Consider the following 17,929-nt stretch of genomic DNA (forward strand, 5'->3'; position numbering starts at 1 on the left):
TTGTATTTTCACGTAGCTTGGCAATATATATTGGTCCTATGTCTCTCAGTCTGGACTTCATTCATCCATGGAGCGTCTATAAAACCCACAGAGATACCAATAAGTAACATAAAAGCTCAGCTGGACACGGCTCGCAGGGCCTCAATAGCTGTGAACACTACTTTACACACCTTTGTAAGTTTACATTTATTTATTCATACATTAATACTACTACTACTACTACTACTACTACTACTACTACTACTACTACTACTACTACTACTACTACAATTATTATTCAAATTATTATCACTTGTTATACCACTCCAATAGTATGTTACTTAACATACTACCCATATACTAATTAATAAAGTTCTCATTAAGATCCATATTTACAATGATTACTTTAGTGTAAATGGACTTCTACTCCATTGTTTTCTAATCCTATTTGTCCAAATCTCAGACTCATAATATGTCACGTTTTTTTCTACAGTGCCACAACACTCCATTGGCATCTGCGGTAAGCTGTCAGCACTTTATTCATATGCTACTCAACCAGACGGAACTTACATTCCCTCAGCTCTACATTCAAGACTGTATCACCATCGCGCAGACAGACTTATTCAAGGTATGGACATATTATCAAAACACATTTTCTTGAAATATTTATACACTTTCTATCTAAACTCGATTCTATATTTTATAAGAAATCTCAATCAGTGTCGAATAATATTCAAGCTTCTCACAATTCTTTATTACAGATTGCTCTATCCAATATGTCTGCAACCCTCAGTCAATATGTTACTGTGTTGGAGAATCAGAAGAAAAAAGAATATGACCAGCTGTGTGCTCCTGCCAAACGTATACAGACACAGTGTCATTATCCCGCTGCCTGTTCTAAACTCACTCCCACATCTGATGGCTTATTTTACTGTTACCTAAGACTAACACTTTCTTACCTGGTTGATACGATACTTCAACTGGATTCACCGGTAATTATTATTATCGTAATACCTTTTTCTAGATGAATATTCACGCTATTTTTCTTTTATTTCCTCGCGTAAAATCAATGTAAATTATCTTCTGTTCAATACAATAGCGCCAAAATATCCTCGTGTTTATCGTAATATACTAAATATTTCTCACAGAATTGATCCGGGAAGATATGGTCAGTTTATTTAAAGAAACTTGTCAAAGATCAATGATTCTATTCTTTAGATTCCCTCGGAGTAATATAAAGTCTTTTCAAAGCATTCTTTCAAAGTATAATTGTGTTTCATTATTACCAAAAAATTACAAATTACATCTCTTCAGGGTTTCTAAGATGTCTGTCGTAGAATACGTGGTGCAGACGATAATCAGCTTACGTTATCCACACTTTCCTCATTTATATGATATAGACAACAATGCGTAGAATTGTAATCAGCATAGAATGTTTAATTATTTCAAGTAATTACTACGATTAGAATAATTTTGAAACGTTCTAATTTAACAATATGACTTAGTCTATCAAAATGTTATATATAATATATATATGTGTGCATATATGTGTCCATAGTAATTATTAGTAGTAAATTCACATATAACATGTGTGTGTATTGTTAGTATTAGTAATAAGTGCGTATAAATATAGTATTGAATATAGGTGGAAATTGCGACATTTGCCATGTTTAGATCTGTTCCACGTAGATTTTTCTACGGATGTATATATATATTTATATAGTTTGATAATGTGTGGTCTAAGAGCCCCCTTGGCGGGTTCTATTACTTGTGTGTGTGTGTGGGTTTTTGCATTTGAGTGTAAGTTTGTGTGTGTGTGTGAGTGTGTTTGTTTTTGTGTATGTGTGTGCGTGTATGTGTGCATGTGTGTGTTTGTGCATTAATATCAATTAATGTTTATTCCTAACTTACAAAATTCTTTTCATGTATTTCAGATATTTTCAAACATCAAACAAAATGTCGAAGTGGATGACAGTCTTTTGCTACCGGACGATGTGCCAATAACCAAGCAGCGATGGTTTACCATTATTACACTCCATAGTCTTTATGAAAATATAAACCACATTCAAAATACTCTACAATCCTTTGTGTAATTAATTCCTGTTATAATATGTGTAGGACCAATCTCAGTAAGAGAAAAATCAGATACAAATGTATCGTTTCAAATGTGTAGAAGTGTTTTAGCTTCACCACTTAATAATCATATCGACGATTATATTAATCGTTAAATAGCAATATTTCTATTAATATTTATCTTATATTTTTTTATCATATTTATAATCGAAAACAATATATATTTCTACATTATGAAATAAATATTTATACTTAATATCTTGTTACATTGATGTCTTTGGGACGGTGACATATCAATCTATATATATTTTCATATATACATACCTATATATATCTATATATAACTTAATATATTTTTATATATATATAGCTATACCTCCTTATTTAATTCATTGTATAGATTATCTATTTTCCGATTCCATTTCCTATTTTTTAATCTTTATTCTAGTATATAGATCATATTCCAATGCATTATACTAGCAAGAACTACCTGTATACTCACACACACACACACACACGCACACATACACACACACATACACACACACACACACACACACACAAACACACACACACACACACACACACACACACACACACACACACACACACACACACACACACACACGCCAACATCATTTCTATTATTTATTATATAAATCAGAATTATATTTTTGTATGGAAACATTAAAGTGTTAATATTTTATTTTATATTCAGTTGTTTGTGTTTTTGATTTTGTTCTATGAGTCGATTAAAACTTCGTTACAAACATGCATATTATATTCACAACTTGTTCCATTATTTCTTGGCATGAAAGGATTTGATTTATTTTATGAATAATTTCTTTTTATATTTCATGTTACAGTCATGAATTTTTTCATCTTTAATATATATTTTATATACATTATATTGCAATGCATTTCACCAATAGGACATTTATTTTTTCGATGTTGATAAAATAAGTACCAGTTATGTAATGGGGTCGACGAAATCCAGTTACCCCTCCCCCGAAATTGCTGACCTTGAGCCAAAGTTGGAAGCTATCAATTCTTGCATCCAACCTGCGCCAGATGAAATCGCTTCCTCTTTTGAATAGAACGATTAAAGCAAGTGAGAGGAAAACACGAAGATGATGCAAACCTAGAAGAACCTTTCTTCTCTTTTTCGTTCTTCCAATGTTATGACGAGATTATGTCATACTGACCTCACTAGAAAAAATGCAGCAGGAGGAAATGATCCGGGACTCGTGCACCCCTAAGGAAACTTAGCAAAACATCACAATTAATATTTCTAATATTGGTCCCTGTTACATGGTCACACCTGTGTTGAGTAATCTTTTAGGAAAATCTCATATTTACTATAGGAAAATACCTCGATCTAGACGTCGCAGAGTTAGTTGGAAATATCGTCCATTTCCTGCTCAGAGGTGGCCATGGTTGAAGCGTAGTACCTAACAAACATAGCGTAAGTGTTGCAATGTAACCGTAACATTATAGCCATTATGCGATCAGAAATATATTTAGGTACAGATAGAAGTGATTTGGCTATTTCTGCCACGATGGCGAATCAAACGTTAGAGTGGCGTGTCTCGTTCTCATTTCTTCCAGAACAGAATCATGCGTGCCCATCTTTCCATTCTTCCAATCTTCAGCGGTGTATCACTGAGTGCAGTGTTGTCAATGTTGTACACATTTAGTCGAAGGGCAATCGGTGCTCTTTCTCTTTCTGTTACTGAGTAGATTTCATGGAGAGCGGGCACATTCCAAGAGACAAGGTTAATATTCTAAAGTTCTGCATGTTTGACTGTGTTACAGGATAATCTGTTAGCTGAGGCCGGCCACCGTGTGAATGGTGAGGGAGTAATATTTATGACTCATTTTCTCCTCCATCCCCCTCTTAGAATAAGCAATGCTGTGTCTAAATAGATGTACAACACAGTTATTTACGGTTGTCGTGCCAGAGTGACCAGCAGCAAACGGTCGCCGACTGTGTAGAGACCCAACAAAACGCTTCCAGTCGTACTCTTTCCTTCTCACCGCCGATTTCAGTCCCTCGCTTGAGAACTTATTTGCAAATAAATTTGTGCGGAATTGACAGAATGAATGTAAGCTGTCGGCAAAGCCACACATTTGAAATGAATTCAGTATTGACGATTTATGTAGGAGCAGCCACACATTTTGGAAGCGATGACCAAAAGAATACGGTGCACATATGTGTTACAATACCTCATGCCTTTTGTTCAGTGGTTTCCATTTTCTAGACAAACTGCTCTAAACAAGATGGAGATCTTAGTCTACCCTATGTGACAGATTTTGATAATAAAGCTGAGTCCCCCTTCGGTCATGACTGACCATGGGATTGCACCTAGATAGTTACCCTCCCAGACGCAAGTTCGACCAAGGTTGTTTATGGAAGACCAGCAGTCACCCATGCATACCAGCCTCCCCTCTCCACACCACCGATGTTTTCCAAGGGAAAGGCAAAGGCCGATACATCTTGGCACCAGTGACGTTGCAACTCATTTCTACAGCTGAGTGAACTGGAGCAACGTGGAATAAAGTGTCTTGCTCAAGAACACAACACACAGCCCGTCCGGGATTCGAACTCACAACATCACGATCGTAAGCTCGATGCTCTAACTACTGAGCCATGCGCCTTCACTTGATAATAATACTGTCCTATTAATGGGACACTGGGCACTTGGAGACTTTGTTGTATATCAGAGTCTCTCTCTCCTAAATAGGTTAACGTAGCCGTGATTGAGGAGCCCCATCTGCTCTAACACCCCTCTCCACGACACACACATACGCACACACACACACTCACTCTCACACACACATACACACACTCTCACTCTCACACACACATACACACATTCTCACTCTCACACACACATACACACACATATCAATAGCGAAGAATCGAATAAGTATTCAGCTGGAAATACAACAAATATGGCGTTATATGAAAGAGTAAATAGTAAGAAAGAACTTGATAGGAACGGATTTGATTTTTCCATGACTCGTCAAATTAATACGAAATCTGAGAGAAATATAAAAATTATCTTTGCAAGTTTTACGTCTGAGTGTTATGTAATAAATTCTATACAAGGACAAGCTTTTAAGATTCTTGCTTATGAGGAAATTTACCATTCCTCAATATAAATGAGTAATAAACACTTAAACAAGAGAACGTTTTCAAAGAACTGATTATAAGTGATTAATCCGATCAAAACTTCAATTGGAAATAGATCGCGTCGAAATTAACAAAAACAATTCTACATCGTAAAAGGCAGAGAAGAAAAACGACAAAATTCAAACTGTTAAGTGAAAAAATATTAAAGTGAAGACCCACAATATAAGCTGCATCAGTATTGCAGTAGGGTGGCAACAGTTTCAAATCGATGCAATAGAAACACGTATAGGTCTATTTGAAGCTGTACATATTTTGGTTTGGCAAGAAAGTAATTTCGGTTTTTTAGTGTGAAATAAAAGTCACAAAGAATGAACTTCAATCAATTATATATTTTCCATTTTGTTCGATGACCTTTTACCATCTTTCTGGCAACTTCATGATTCCGCTCTCATAGATCTGGTCCTTATCAGCCAGAAACTGAAGCAAGTGCGATTTCAAGTCATCATCATTATTTAAAGTTTTACCATTCAAAGAATTCCACACACTGGTAATCTGATGGTGCACGTTCAGGCTTATATGGTGGATGTGACATCATTTCCTGAACAAGCACCAATAACTTTTCACCAGTAACTTTTCACCATAGTGTGATCTAGCATTGTCGTGGTGGAACACGATTCCTTTGCGAATTGCCAATTCTTGCCGTTTTTCTTTGATTGCTTCCGCCCGTTTTATTAGTTGTTGACAGTAAACATCTGGTTCCTTAGAAGAAGCTCAAACTACACAACACCTTTGTAATCCCACCAAATTGACAGCATGGCCTTTTTAGATGCAGTTCACCTTTCGATGTGGTTTGTGCTTGGACCATAATCGTTTTCCATTGGTGTTATCGTAGACAATCCATTTCTCATCAGCGCTGATGATTCATTAAAAAAAATCCGTCGATTTCATTGCGTTTGAGATGCATATTGCAAATATTCATTCGTTGTGTTAAGTGAATCTCTTTCAATTTATGTGTAGCCCTAATATCGATCTTATTATCACATCGAAGATATTTTAAGTGATCTTCAGTTGTTCTATGTGATACATTTAACCTCTCTGCAAACTCTCACACAGTTATACGAAAAGCAGATTGAATTATAGCTTTGATTTGGTCATCATCAACTTTAGTAGGTCGACCAGAACGTTGGTCATCTTTGATTGAAAAATCTCCAGAACGGAATTTTTAAAACCATTTCTGACATGTGCGTTCTGTTAAGCAATCAACACCATAAACTTCACATATCTCTTTGTGAGGCTCAGCAGTATTCTTGCCTTTACGGAAATAAAAGCAAAATCATAACATTGACAAACGTCATTGAAAACAATCGTAACTCTATTTGCAAAAATGAAATTAGTTTCTTGCTAACTTAGGTTATAAAAGTGAATTAAAGGTAATGCTATGCTACTTCGATATAATCATCATCATCATCATCATCATCATTATTATTATTATTATTATTATTATTATTATTATTATTATTATTATTATTATTATTATTATTATTATTATCATCATTATTATCATTATTATTATTATTATTATTATTATTATTATTATTATTATTATTATTATTATTATTATTATTATTGTTATTATTATTATCAAGTCCGCGAGCTAACAGAATTTTTAACACACTGGACGAAATAAGTATTTCTCCCGTCGCTACGTTCTGAGTTCAAACTCTGCCGAGGTTGAATTTTCTTTTCATCCTTTCGGAATCGATAAAGCAAGTACCAATGAAAACACTGGAATCGATGTAAGCGACTAGGCCCCTCCCTACAAATATGAGGCTTGTGGTTCCAGTAGAAAGGATTATTATTATTATTAAGGCAGAATCGTTAGTGCCCCACACAGAATTCTCAGAGGTATTTCTGAGTTCAAATTCCGCCGAGGACGATTTTGCTTCTCTTCGTTTCGGGGTCGAAAACTTAAGAGTCAATCAAACACTGGGGTCGATCTCATCGATTGGCCCCCACTCCTCCAACATTGTTGCTCTTCTGGAAAAATTTGAAACCATTGTTATTAATTGTATTATTGATTTTTAAGTATGTGTGTGTGTGTGTGTGTATATATATATATATATATGTAAGGTACGACCGTGCGAACTCAAAAAGGAGAAATGGTGAAGAATGGAAAAACAGAGGACTCCTTTTATTTAAACGTGTCACACGGTCGAACACATAATTATATATCAGAGATGATATACATGATATGTTATGCGACGATAACATAGATGACCAGCAATGAAAGACCACAACCGTATAAGATGAATAACAGAAATATTTATTGTAGCGTTAAAGATGTATGTCTGTGTGAGAGTGTGAATGCGACATATAAGAACATAATCAAAGACAGGCCGTCATACAAAGAAAAGTATGTATGTGAGTGATACATGTATGTGTATGTGAAATATTACAGCAGAGAGAAAGAGTCAATAATACGTGAGCAATTATACCAGTTCTTTAGTACACTATAGGAAAAGTTCTGTATGTGAAAGTGAGGGGAGGCTGAGTGTGGCAGAGCTGATCACTAGTTGTGATGTCGTGGCATCGATGCCGGGCCGTGATTCTTGTTATACAGATGTTCGTCGTTTGGTAGAGCTTATCACTAGTTGTGTTTTGGCTTCGATGCCAGGGTCTTGAGGACAGACGTTTATCGCAGGCTGAAATCTCTTGTCTGTTTATTATCGTGGTGAAGCTAAGTCACCTAACAGAATCGAAGAGAGAGATGTGTGCCGCGGTGGTTTAGTTTGGTGTACATAGTAAGTCGTGTTGACGCTGGTGGAGATTGATGCTTGGTAGTAATCGTGTTGGTCACGACGATGGTGCTGGTTAGTAGTCGTAGACTCTTGTTGCTGATGTGGCGACGGCGGTGGTCATCGTTGGCTGAACGAAGCTGTTGAAGTAGTCGCTGGCTACTTGTTGCTGCTGCTGTCGTGTGGTACACGGAACAGTCTCTATAGAGAAACTGGACCGAGAACAATTTGTTGGGTATGAGTTGATCTATTTATAGCGTTAAGGGGGCTCACCAGATATCAGAAATATACTCTATCACGTGACCTTATTAAGGGCTGTGATTGGTCAGTTAGCGTTCAGGCGGGAACGGTTCGAAGAAATTGCCGATTCGAATAATGATCAGTCACGTGATGACAAGGCTGGTGTTTTCCCCTACGTTCGCGTTTGTTTATATTTAAATGAGAAGAATGGCGATAGCAGTTTTGTATCTAATGGCGGTAGGTAGTTTCACTACATATATATATATATATATATATATATATATATATATAGGAGAGTATTGTAGTTCGCTTGAAGCATTGTGTATTGTTTGTAAAGAATAAAATGTTTTGAATGGTACAACAATGCACCATAATACAAACAATGGACTATATACCTGTTGTAATTTAATCATCCATAGTCTGATATGATATTTCGGAATAAATTTCCTTCTTCAGATATTCTTAGATGGAGTCGCTGCTATAATCGGTTTTCCAACGGCGTGTTGGTCGTCTTGGGTAATTAAGCCGATTTACAATGGATCTAACGCACCCGTTGGTTTTCAATATATTTAGGAAGCGTGTAGTGTGGATCACCTTGTCCTCCGTTTTGCTGCACTTGCCATGGATGCGTGGAAGTTCATTTCTGTCGTATCCTGTTTTGGCACCGAGTGGAAGCGCTGAATTGTATTGGACAAACATATCTCTACTGGCTGCTTTCCTGTAGAACTCGGTGTGGATCTCCCCTTCTTCCGTTATATTCAGTTTGAAGTCAAGTAGTGATAGTGATCCAGTGATATCGGGATGTTCTATAGTGAACTTTATGTTCATGTCCATGTTATTGAACGTCGTGAATATTGTATCAGCCTCTTCACAGGAGGATGTGATTATGAGGATGTCATCTACGTACCTGGTGAAGAAGGCGCATGAGCAGCAGATGTTGAGTGCTCGACGTTCCAGATGGTTCATATAAGTGATGGCTAGTAGGCCTGAGAAACTGGATCCCATGGGGAGACATGTTGTCTGTTTGTATATGTGGTCCTGGAAAGCGAAGTAGGTGTTGTCCACGATGATGACAAAAGTTGGTGGATATCAGCTGCGATAAGTCCGAAGCATTGGATGTCGGACGCTATTATGCAGTCAGTCAATAGGTTGACCACCGGGTGTGCTGGCACTGTTGTGTACATTGAGACAACGTCAAGACTAAAGGCATGTCTGTTTTGCCTGAGTTGGTCCAGGGGTAATTGGTGCAGTCTTTTGATGACTTCGTCGGAGTTCTTGACGTGTCCCGGGAAGGTGGAGAGTATGGGTTCAGGATGTGAGCTGTATCGGTATTTGGTACAAAGCCACTGGAATTTAAGTTTGAGAGGTTTCTTCTCTTGGTCAACGCAGTGGTGGTAGCATCGGTCAATAGCTGCAGTTGTTCTTCGGTATGTATGTTCAATGGTTGACGTGATGCTGGATATTATTTCAGAGAATTTGCGTATGTACTCATGTAGTTGTTGGTGTAGATGGTGTATAATTTTTCTGATGACGAACGTATGTATGTATTTCAGTGATCGTCGTATATATTTCAGTGATGCAACAAGTTCTATGTGGGTAGTACAGCAAGACCGTTGCACGTCCGCATCAAAGAACATCTGAACACGCGAGCCTCCTCCTTCAAAAAACATCTAGATAGATGCCGGAACACTGACAAAAGCATATCAGTCACAAGTTAGGCCAATGAAAGAAATTTGGGTAATTTAAGAATTAAGGAAGCTATACTTATACACAGACTAGGAGCCCAAATTAACAATAGGCTGGAGGTTGGTATTCAATATATTACTTAGCTACATCTGGGTGCGTGTAGGTTCATTTTTTTATATGCACATATATTGTTTATAAAAAAAAGAGAAAAGAAAAAAAGAAGGGGAAAAAAGGAAACTGCACGTATAATACATAACTTAGAAGCAGCAATACGGATGTACTAACACACATAAGATTGTGTCATGGCCGACCTCATGCACTTCTCATGAATTCCGGAAGGCGCTTAAAGAGGCCACTGGTGAGACGCTTCCGGAAAAAGAAAAGCCGTTGGAAAACTGATTATAGCAGCGACTCCATCTAAGAATATCTGAAGAAGGAATTTATTCCGAAATATCATCAGACTATGGATGACTAAATTACAACAAGTATATAGTCCATTTTTTGTATTATAGTGCATTGTTGTACCATTCAAAACTTTATATATATATATATATATATAAAACGGAAAACAAAACTGTATATACATATACATATATATATATATAAAACGGAAAACAAAACTGTATACACACACACACACACACACACACACACACACACACACATATATATATATATATATATATATATATATATATATATATATATATATATATATATATATATATATATATAAACGGAAAACAAGACATGGGACAAGAACGCAAAACATCCAGACATGATACAAAAAAGGGACAAGTGAAAACAATGACGGGTCATTTGGTGGTTTCTCTAATATATATATATAAATCCATAATAGACTATAAGGATATAAATTACGTTAATAATTTTTATCAAGTACTCAGCATGCTATAAATATTTATAGGAAATTTATATATTATATTAATAATAATGTACATATGTATATAATTTTATTAAGGGAGCAACTTTTGTTAGTTCTTTGAAGGTATCGGTACTTCAAGCATGCAGGAGATAGGTAGTTTTCACCCTTGGTCCCTTAAAATAGTTATATATATATATATATATATATATATATATATATATATATATATATATATATATGTATATATATATACAAATACATATCAATATCTATTTATCTATCTATCTACAAATATATATATATATATATATATATATATATATATATATATATATATATATATATATATATATATATAAGGTTAAATCTCTGAACGAGGTATTAACAGTAACTGCACGACAAGGTGAAGTATATTTGCCACTTAAATGTTTATATATATACATACCTCATAACACACTATACTTATTGTGACATACAACATATATTCTCTAGAATTACAGTTGAAATATGGTAAAAGCATACAAAGTTCACGAAACGAAATTACATGTAGAAGAATTTACTGTATTTTGAAGCATTGAAGATGCAACTTTATGTAAAAAAAACACTTTCCTGGAAATTTACTGTATATCTTTTACAATGTTACAATGTTAGCTGTGAAGTAAGGCGACGAGCTGGCAGAAACGTTAGCATGCCGGGCGAACTGCTTAGCGGTTTTTCGTCTGTGTTTACGTTCTGAGTTCAAATTCCGCCGAGGTCGACATTGCCTTTCATCCGTTCGGGATCGATAAATTAAGTACCAGTTATGTACTGGGGTCCATTTAATCGACTGACCCTCTCCCCCAAAATTTCAGGCCTTGTGCCTAGAGTAGAAAAGAATGTTAGCCGTGAAGTTGTTGCTGAGGTTCTCTAAGACTTAACTGAAATCATTCCCCCATGAAAACTTATTTCGTTAACCAACATTTACAAATATTTTTTACTCAGTAAAACGTGTGATTTAACCAATATTATTCATATAAAAACAATAACAATTATGAAATAAATAAATAAATAATCGCAGGAAAGTTAAAGTGAAGAACACAGTGTTGTGGAGTAGAATAATGGCCATCAATGGACCTCCGGGAGAATGATGGCCATCAATGAACCATTGGCGATTCTGCTGGTTTGTCCAATAATTCTGTCTGATAAAAGGCATTGAGCATGTACCCACCGGTCACAGACTGGTCACGTGGTTGGGACTTTAGGAATAATAAAGAGAAATTTTATTCTCGATCAACATTTCCAAAACCAGTGTATGCCTTCCAAGAGGCCTCAAAATGAGTTATGTCAGTTTGGCATGAGCAATATTTAATAAAATTGAAATCGTAGCACAGATACTCCCGCCTTTGAAGAGAGATTCTTGTCGAATCTGTATCTCTTGTCAGCCCAATATCCACTGCCTCTAAATATTAAGGGACAGCATAATTTGTCCAATGTTTACTATCCAACAGACATCATTCTAAAACAATGATCATTATCAAAGGGTTCTCACTAACAGCGTTCACCGTCTAACGGCGTTCACTACCTCACATCGTTCATTACCGATCAATGTACTCTATCCAACTATTCGTTGGGTACGGCGATAGTGACAAAGATTTGTAACACGAAACTGTAACGCACTATTCCCCGCTCGGTTATTTCCCGTTAGGCGAAAGTAACCTACTAGCAATTGGCCTGTGACCTATATACAGTGATAAAAATAGTTCATTCATAAAAAGCTTTCCTCTTCCCGTAAACCTAAATCTCTGTCACACTGAAAGTAAAATATTGGCACAAGCTTCAACTTCCGCAACAAATGAAAGTCAACAATTTTCATAAAATAAATTTAGACATTGGATAAAGGATGTCGATGACGCTCAGCCTCTTAATGGAGACCATCAAATATGAAGGGACTTTCCAAAACTATGACTGCTGAAACAACTATATAAGCCGACACTTCAGCTTCACATGGTCACAATTTCGTAACAGGCAAAGGAACTACAACCAGATTTTCGCTTAAAATATTTTTCATAACGAAGATAACGCAAAAATGAATAACTGTAAGTACGATGTCGGTATTGTATAGATACATACTTATATACATACATACTTAGAAATATACTCGCGTACGTAGGTAAATATATACACACAAACACACATACACACACATAAAAATATACATATACATTCATGCATATATATATATATATATATATATATATATATATATATATATATATATATATATATATATATATATATATATATATATATATATATACTTGGAAATGGATGCGTGGCGTTCAGTCAAATAATGATATAAATAATATATATATGCATCTATATATATATATATATATATATATATATATATATATATATATATATATATATATATATATATATATATATATATATATATGTATATATATATATATATATATATATATATATATATATATATATATATATATATATATATATATATATATATATATATATTCATATATATATGCATATATATACATATATATTTTTATTTATCTATCTCTATCTATCTATCTATCTATCTATCTATCTATCTATCTATCTGTCTGTCTATCTATCTATCTATCTATCTATCTATCTATCTATCTATCTATCTATCTATCTATCTATCTATGCATCTATTTATCTATCTATATATATATAAGTGGTTTTAATATGGTCTTGTCTTTCCTTTGATATATAAAATATCGCCTGTTTCCGTGAATTGAATATTTCTATTCTTATCTTTGCTGAATGCAACCATTACAGTGCAGTACATTGTTTTTATTTCAATTACTTAATTATCGCACTTAATTCCTATGGCAGAACAAAACACAACAAAACACTTAAAACATAACCTACTCAACAAAATATCTATTCACTTCTCTATAAAGCACTACACAAGTAATTATTGTTTATATTTAGTGGAACTATATGAAATATTTGTGAATTTCGTTTATTGAGATCCAAAACATTGATCTCATTGTTTACTACACGTGTAAAACTAACAGCGATTTAACGAGATCTTTCTTTTTAATAATAACAGTTCCTTGAATGTCTCCGTTTCTTTCTAAATATTTCTTAATGGTATAAATTTTTTGTATTTTCACGTAGCTTGGCAATATATATTGGTCCTATGTCTCTCAGTCTGGACTTCATTCATCCATGGAGCGTCTATAAAACCCACAGAGATACCAATAAGTAACATAAAAGCTCAGCTGGACACGGCTCGCAGGGCCTCAATAGCTGTGAACACTACTTTACACACCTTTGTAAGTTTACATTTATTTATTCATACATTACTACTACTACTACTACTACTACTACTACTACTACTACTACTACTACTACTACTACTACTACTACAATTATTATTCAAATTATTATCACTTGTTATACCACTCCAATAGTATGTTACTTAACATACTACCCACATATTAATTAATAAAGTTCTCATTAAGATCCATATTTACAATGATTACTTTAGTGTAAATGGACTTCTACTCCATTGTTTTCTACTCCTATTTGTCCAAATCTCAGACTCATAATATGTCATGTTTTTTTCTACAGTGCCACAACACTCCATTGGCATCTGCAGTAAGCTGTCCTCACTTTATTCATATGCTACTCAACCAGACGGAACTTACGTTCCCTCAGCTCTACATTCAAGACAGTATCACCATCGCGCAGACAGACTTATTCAAGGTACGGACATATTATCAAACATTTTCTTGAAATATTTATACACTTTCTATCTAAACTCGATTCTATATTTTATATGAAATCTCAATCAGTGTCGAATAATATTCAAGCTTCTCACAATTCTTTATTACAGATTGCTCTATCTAATATGTCTGCAACCCTCAATCAATATGTTACTGTGTTGGAGAATCAGACGAAAAAAGAATATGACCAGCTGTGTGCTCCTGCCAAACGTATACAGACACAGTGTTATTATCCCGCTGCCTGTTCTAAACTCACTCCCACATCTGATGGCTTATTTTACTGTTACCTAAGATTAACACTTTCTTACCTGGTTGATACGATACATCAACTGGATTTACCGGTAAGTATTATTATTATCGCAATACCTTTTTCTAGATGAATATTCACGCAATTTTTTTTATTTCCTCGCGTAAATTGAATGTTCAATACAATAGCGCCAAAATATCCTCGTGTTTATCGTAATATACTAAATATTTCTCATAGAATTGATCCGGGAAGATATGGTCAGTTTATTTAAAGAAAATCTGGTCAAAGATCAATGGTTCTATTCTTTAGATTCCCTCGGAGTAATATAAACTCTTTTCAAAGCATTCTTTCAAAGTATAATTGTGTTTCATTACTACCAAAAAATTACAAATTACACCTCTTCAGGGTTTCTAAGTTTTCTGTCGTAAAATACTTTGCGCAGACGATAATCCGCTTACGTTATCCACACTTTCCTCATTTATATGATATAGACAACAATACGTAGAATTGTAATCAGCATAAAATGTTTAATTATTTCAAGTAATTACTACGATTAGAATAATTTTGAACCGTTCTAATTTAACAATATGACTTAGTCTATCAAAATGTTATGTATAATATATATGTGTGCATATATGTGTCCATAGTAATTATTAGTAGTAAATTCACACATAACATGTGTGTGTATATTGTTAGTATTAGCAAATGTGATACATAATATGTCTCTATAGTATTGAATTTAGTGTGAAATAGCTGCAATTACCAGGTTAAGATCTCCTCCACGTGTGTGTGTATTAATATCAATTACTGTTTATCCTTAACTTACAATGCTCTTTTCATATATTTCAGGTATTTTCAAACATCAAACAAAATGTCGAAGTGGATGACAGTCTTTTGCTACCGGACGATGTGCCAATAACCAAGCAGCGATGGTTTAGCATAATTACACTCCATACTCTGTATGAAAATATAAACCACATTCAAAATACTCTACAATCCTTTGTGTAATTAATTCCTGTTATAATATGTGTAGGACCAATCTCAGTAAGAGAAAAATCAGATACAAGTGTATCGTTTCAAATGTGTAGAAGTGTTTTAGCTTCACCACTTAATAATCATATCGACGATTATATTAATCGTTAAATAACAATATTACTATTACATTTTTTTCTCATATTTTATTATCACGTTTATAATCGAAAAGAATATATATATATCCCCTTTATAAAATAAATATTTCTATTTAATATCGTGTTACATCGATGTTATTGGTATTACACCAATGGGACTGTGACATATTAATCTATATATATTTTTATATATACATAACTATATCTACGTTTATATATTTTATATATTCATACCTATATATATATCTATATATATTTTCATATATACATACCTATATATAGCTATATCTATTTTATATATACATACCTGTATATATCTATATATCTATATATTTTCATATATGCATACCTATATCTACGTTATTTAATTCATTGCATAAATTATTTATTTTCCGATTCCATTTCCGAATTTTTAAATCATTATTATAATATATACATTATATTCCTAAGCATTATACTAGTAAGACTGCCCTGCATATTCACATATACCCACCTTCCCATATATATATATATAAATGAGAATCATATTTTTGTATGGAAACATTAAAGTGTTAATATTTTATTTTATATTCAGTTGTTTGTGTTTTTGATTTTGTTCTATGAGTCGATTAAAACTTCGTTACAAACATCCATATTATATTCACAACTTGTTCCATTATTTCTTGACATGAAAAGATTTTATTTATTTTATAAGTAATTTCTTTTTATATTGCATGCTACAATCAGTCATTTTCTATCTTTAATATATATTTATTTTTTCGATGTTGATAAAATAAGTACCAGATATGTAATGGGGTCGACGAAATCCAATTACACTTCCCCCGAAATTGCTGGCCTTGAGCCAAAGTTGGAAGCCATCAATTCTTGCATCCAACCTGTGCCAGATGAAATCGCTTCCTCTTTTGAATAGAACGATTAAAACAAGTGAGAGGAAAACACGAAGATGATGAAAACCTTGAAAACCGTTCTTCTCTTTTTCGTTCTTCCAATGTTATGACGAGATTATGTCATACTACCCTCACTAGAAAAAACATGCAGCAGGAGGAAATGTTCCGAGACTCGTGCATCATTAAGAAAGCTTAGCAAAACATCACAATTAATATTTTTAATATTGGTCTCTGTTATATGGCCAAACCTGTGTTGAGTGATCTTTGTGGAAAATCTCATATTTACTATAGGAAAATACCTCGATCTAGACGTCGCAGAGTTAGTTGGAAATGTCGTCCATTTCCGGTTCAGAGGTGACCATGGTTGAAGCGTAGTACCTAACAAACATAGCGTAAGTGTTGCAATGTAACTGTGACATTATAGCCATTATACGATCAGAAATACCTTTGGGTACATATAGAAGTGATTTGGCTATTTCTGCCACGATGGCGAATCAAACGTTAGAGTGTCGTGTCTCGTTCTCATTTCTTCGAGAACAGAATCATGCGTGCCCATCTTTCCATTCTTCCAATCTTCAGCGGTGTATCACTGAGTGCAGCATTGTCAATGTTGTACACATTTACTCGAAGGGCAATCGGTGCTCTTTCTCTTTCTTTTACTGTTTTTTCATCCGAGATTTCATTTTCTTGAAGAAACTGCTATAAACATGCTGATAATCCTAGATTTTAGTGATTGTACAGTCCTGTTAAGAGGAACCTGGGCACTTGGAAACATCATTTTATATCCGAGTTTTTCTCTCCTAAATAGGTTAGCTCTACCGCGATTAAGGATCCCATCAGACCTGTACTCCTCATGGCCGCAGTGAAATGACTGAAACGAGTAAAAGAATAAAACAAGATATATATATATATATATATATATATATATATATATATATATATATATATATATATATCTGTATATATATATATATATATATATATATATATATATATGTATATATATATATATATATATATATATATATATATATATATATATATATATGGTTGTGTGACTGTGTTTGCCCCCCACCATCATTTGACAACCGATGTTGATGTGTTTA

The 17,929-nt window shown here is 34.0% G+C and overlaps 2 protein-coding genes across 2 annotated transcripts; both read left to right on the forward strand.

Moving 5' to 3' along the window:
- LOC149135366 (uncharacterized) lies at nt 1–2,324 on the forward strand (the record flags this gene model as incomplete). Its single annotated transcript, XM_089353505.1, has 4 exons — nt 1–174; nt 473–607; nt 741–971; nt 1,914–2,324. Coding segments are annotated over 4 exons (699 nt in total), but the record flags the coding sequence as incomplete, so codon positions are not given.
- Nucleotides 2,325–12,798: 10,474 nt separating this feature from the next.
- On the forward strand, nt 12,799–16,497 carry LOC149135367 (uncharacterized). Its single transcript, XM_089353289.1, has 5 exons — nt 12,799–12,867; nt 13,949–14,106; nt 14,405–14,539; nt 14,670–14,900; nt 15,656–16,497. Exons 1-5 carry the CDS (start codon nt 12,858–12,860, stop codon nt 15,812–15,814), a joined length of 693 nt encoding a protein of 230 aa, XP_089209415.1. The 5' UTR covers nt 12,799–12,857; the 3' UTR covers nt 15,815–16,497.
- The last annotated feature ends 1,432 nt before the right edge of the window (nt 16,498–17,929 follow it).

The sequence above is a fragment of the Octopus bimaculoides genome, chromosome 6 (assembly GCF_046866305.1).
Source record: "Octopus bimaculoides isolate indiv1 chromosome 6, ASM4686630v1, whole genome shotgun sequence".
Lineage (NCBI taxonomy): Eukaryota > Metazoa > Mollusca > Cephalopoda > Octopoda > Octopodidae > Octopus > Octopus bimaculoides.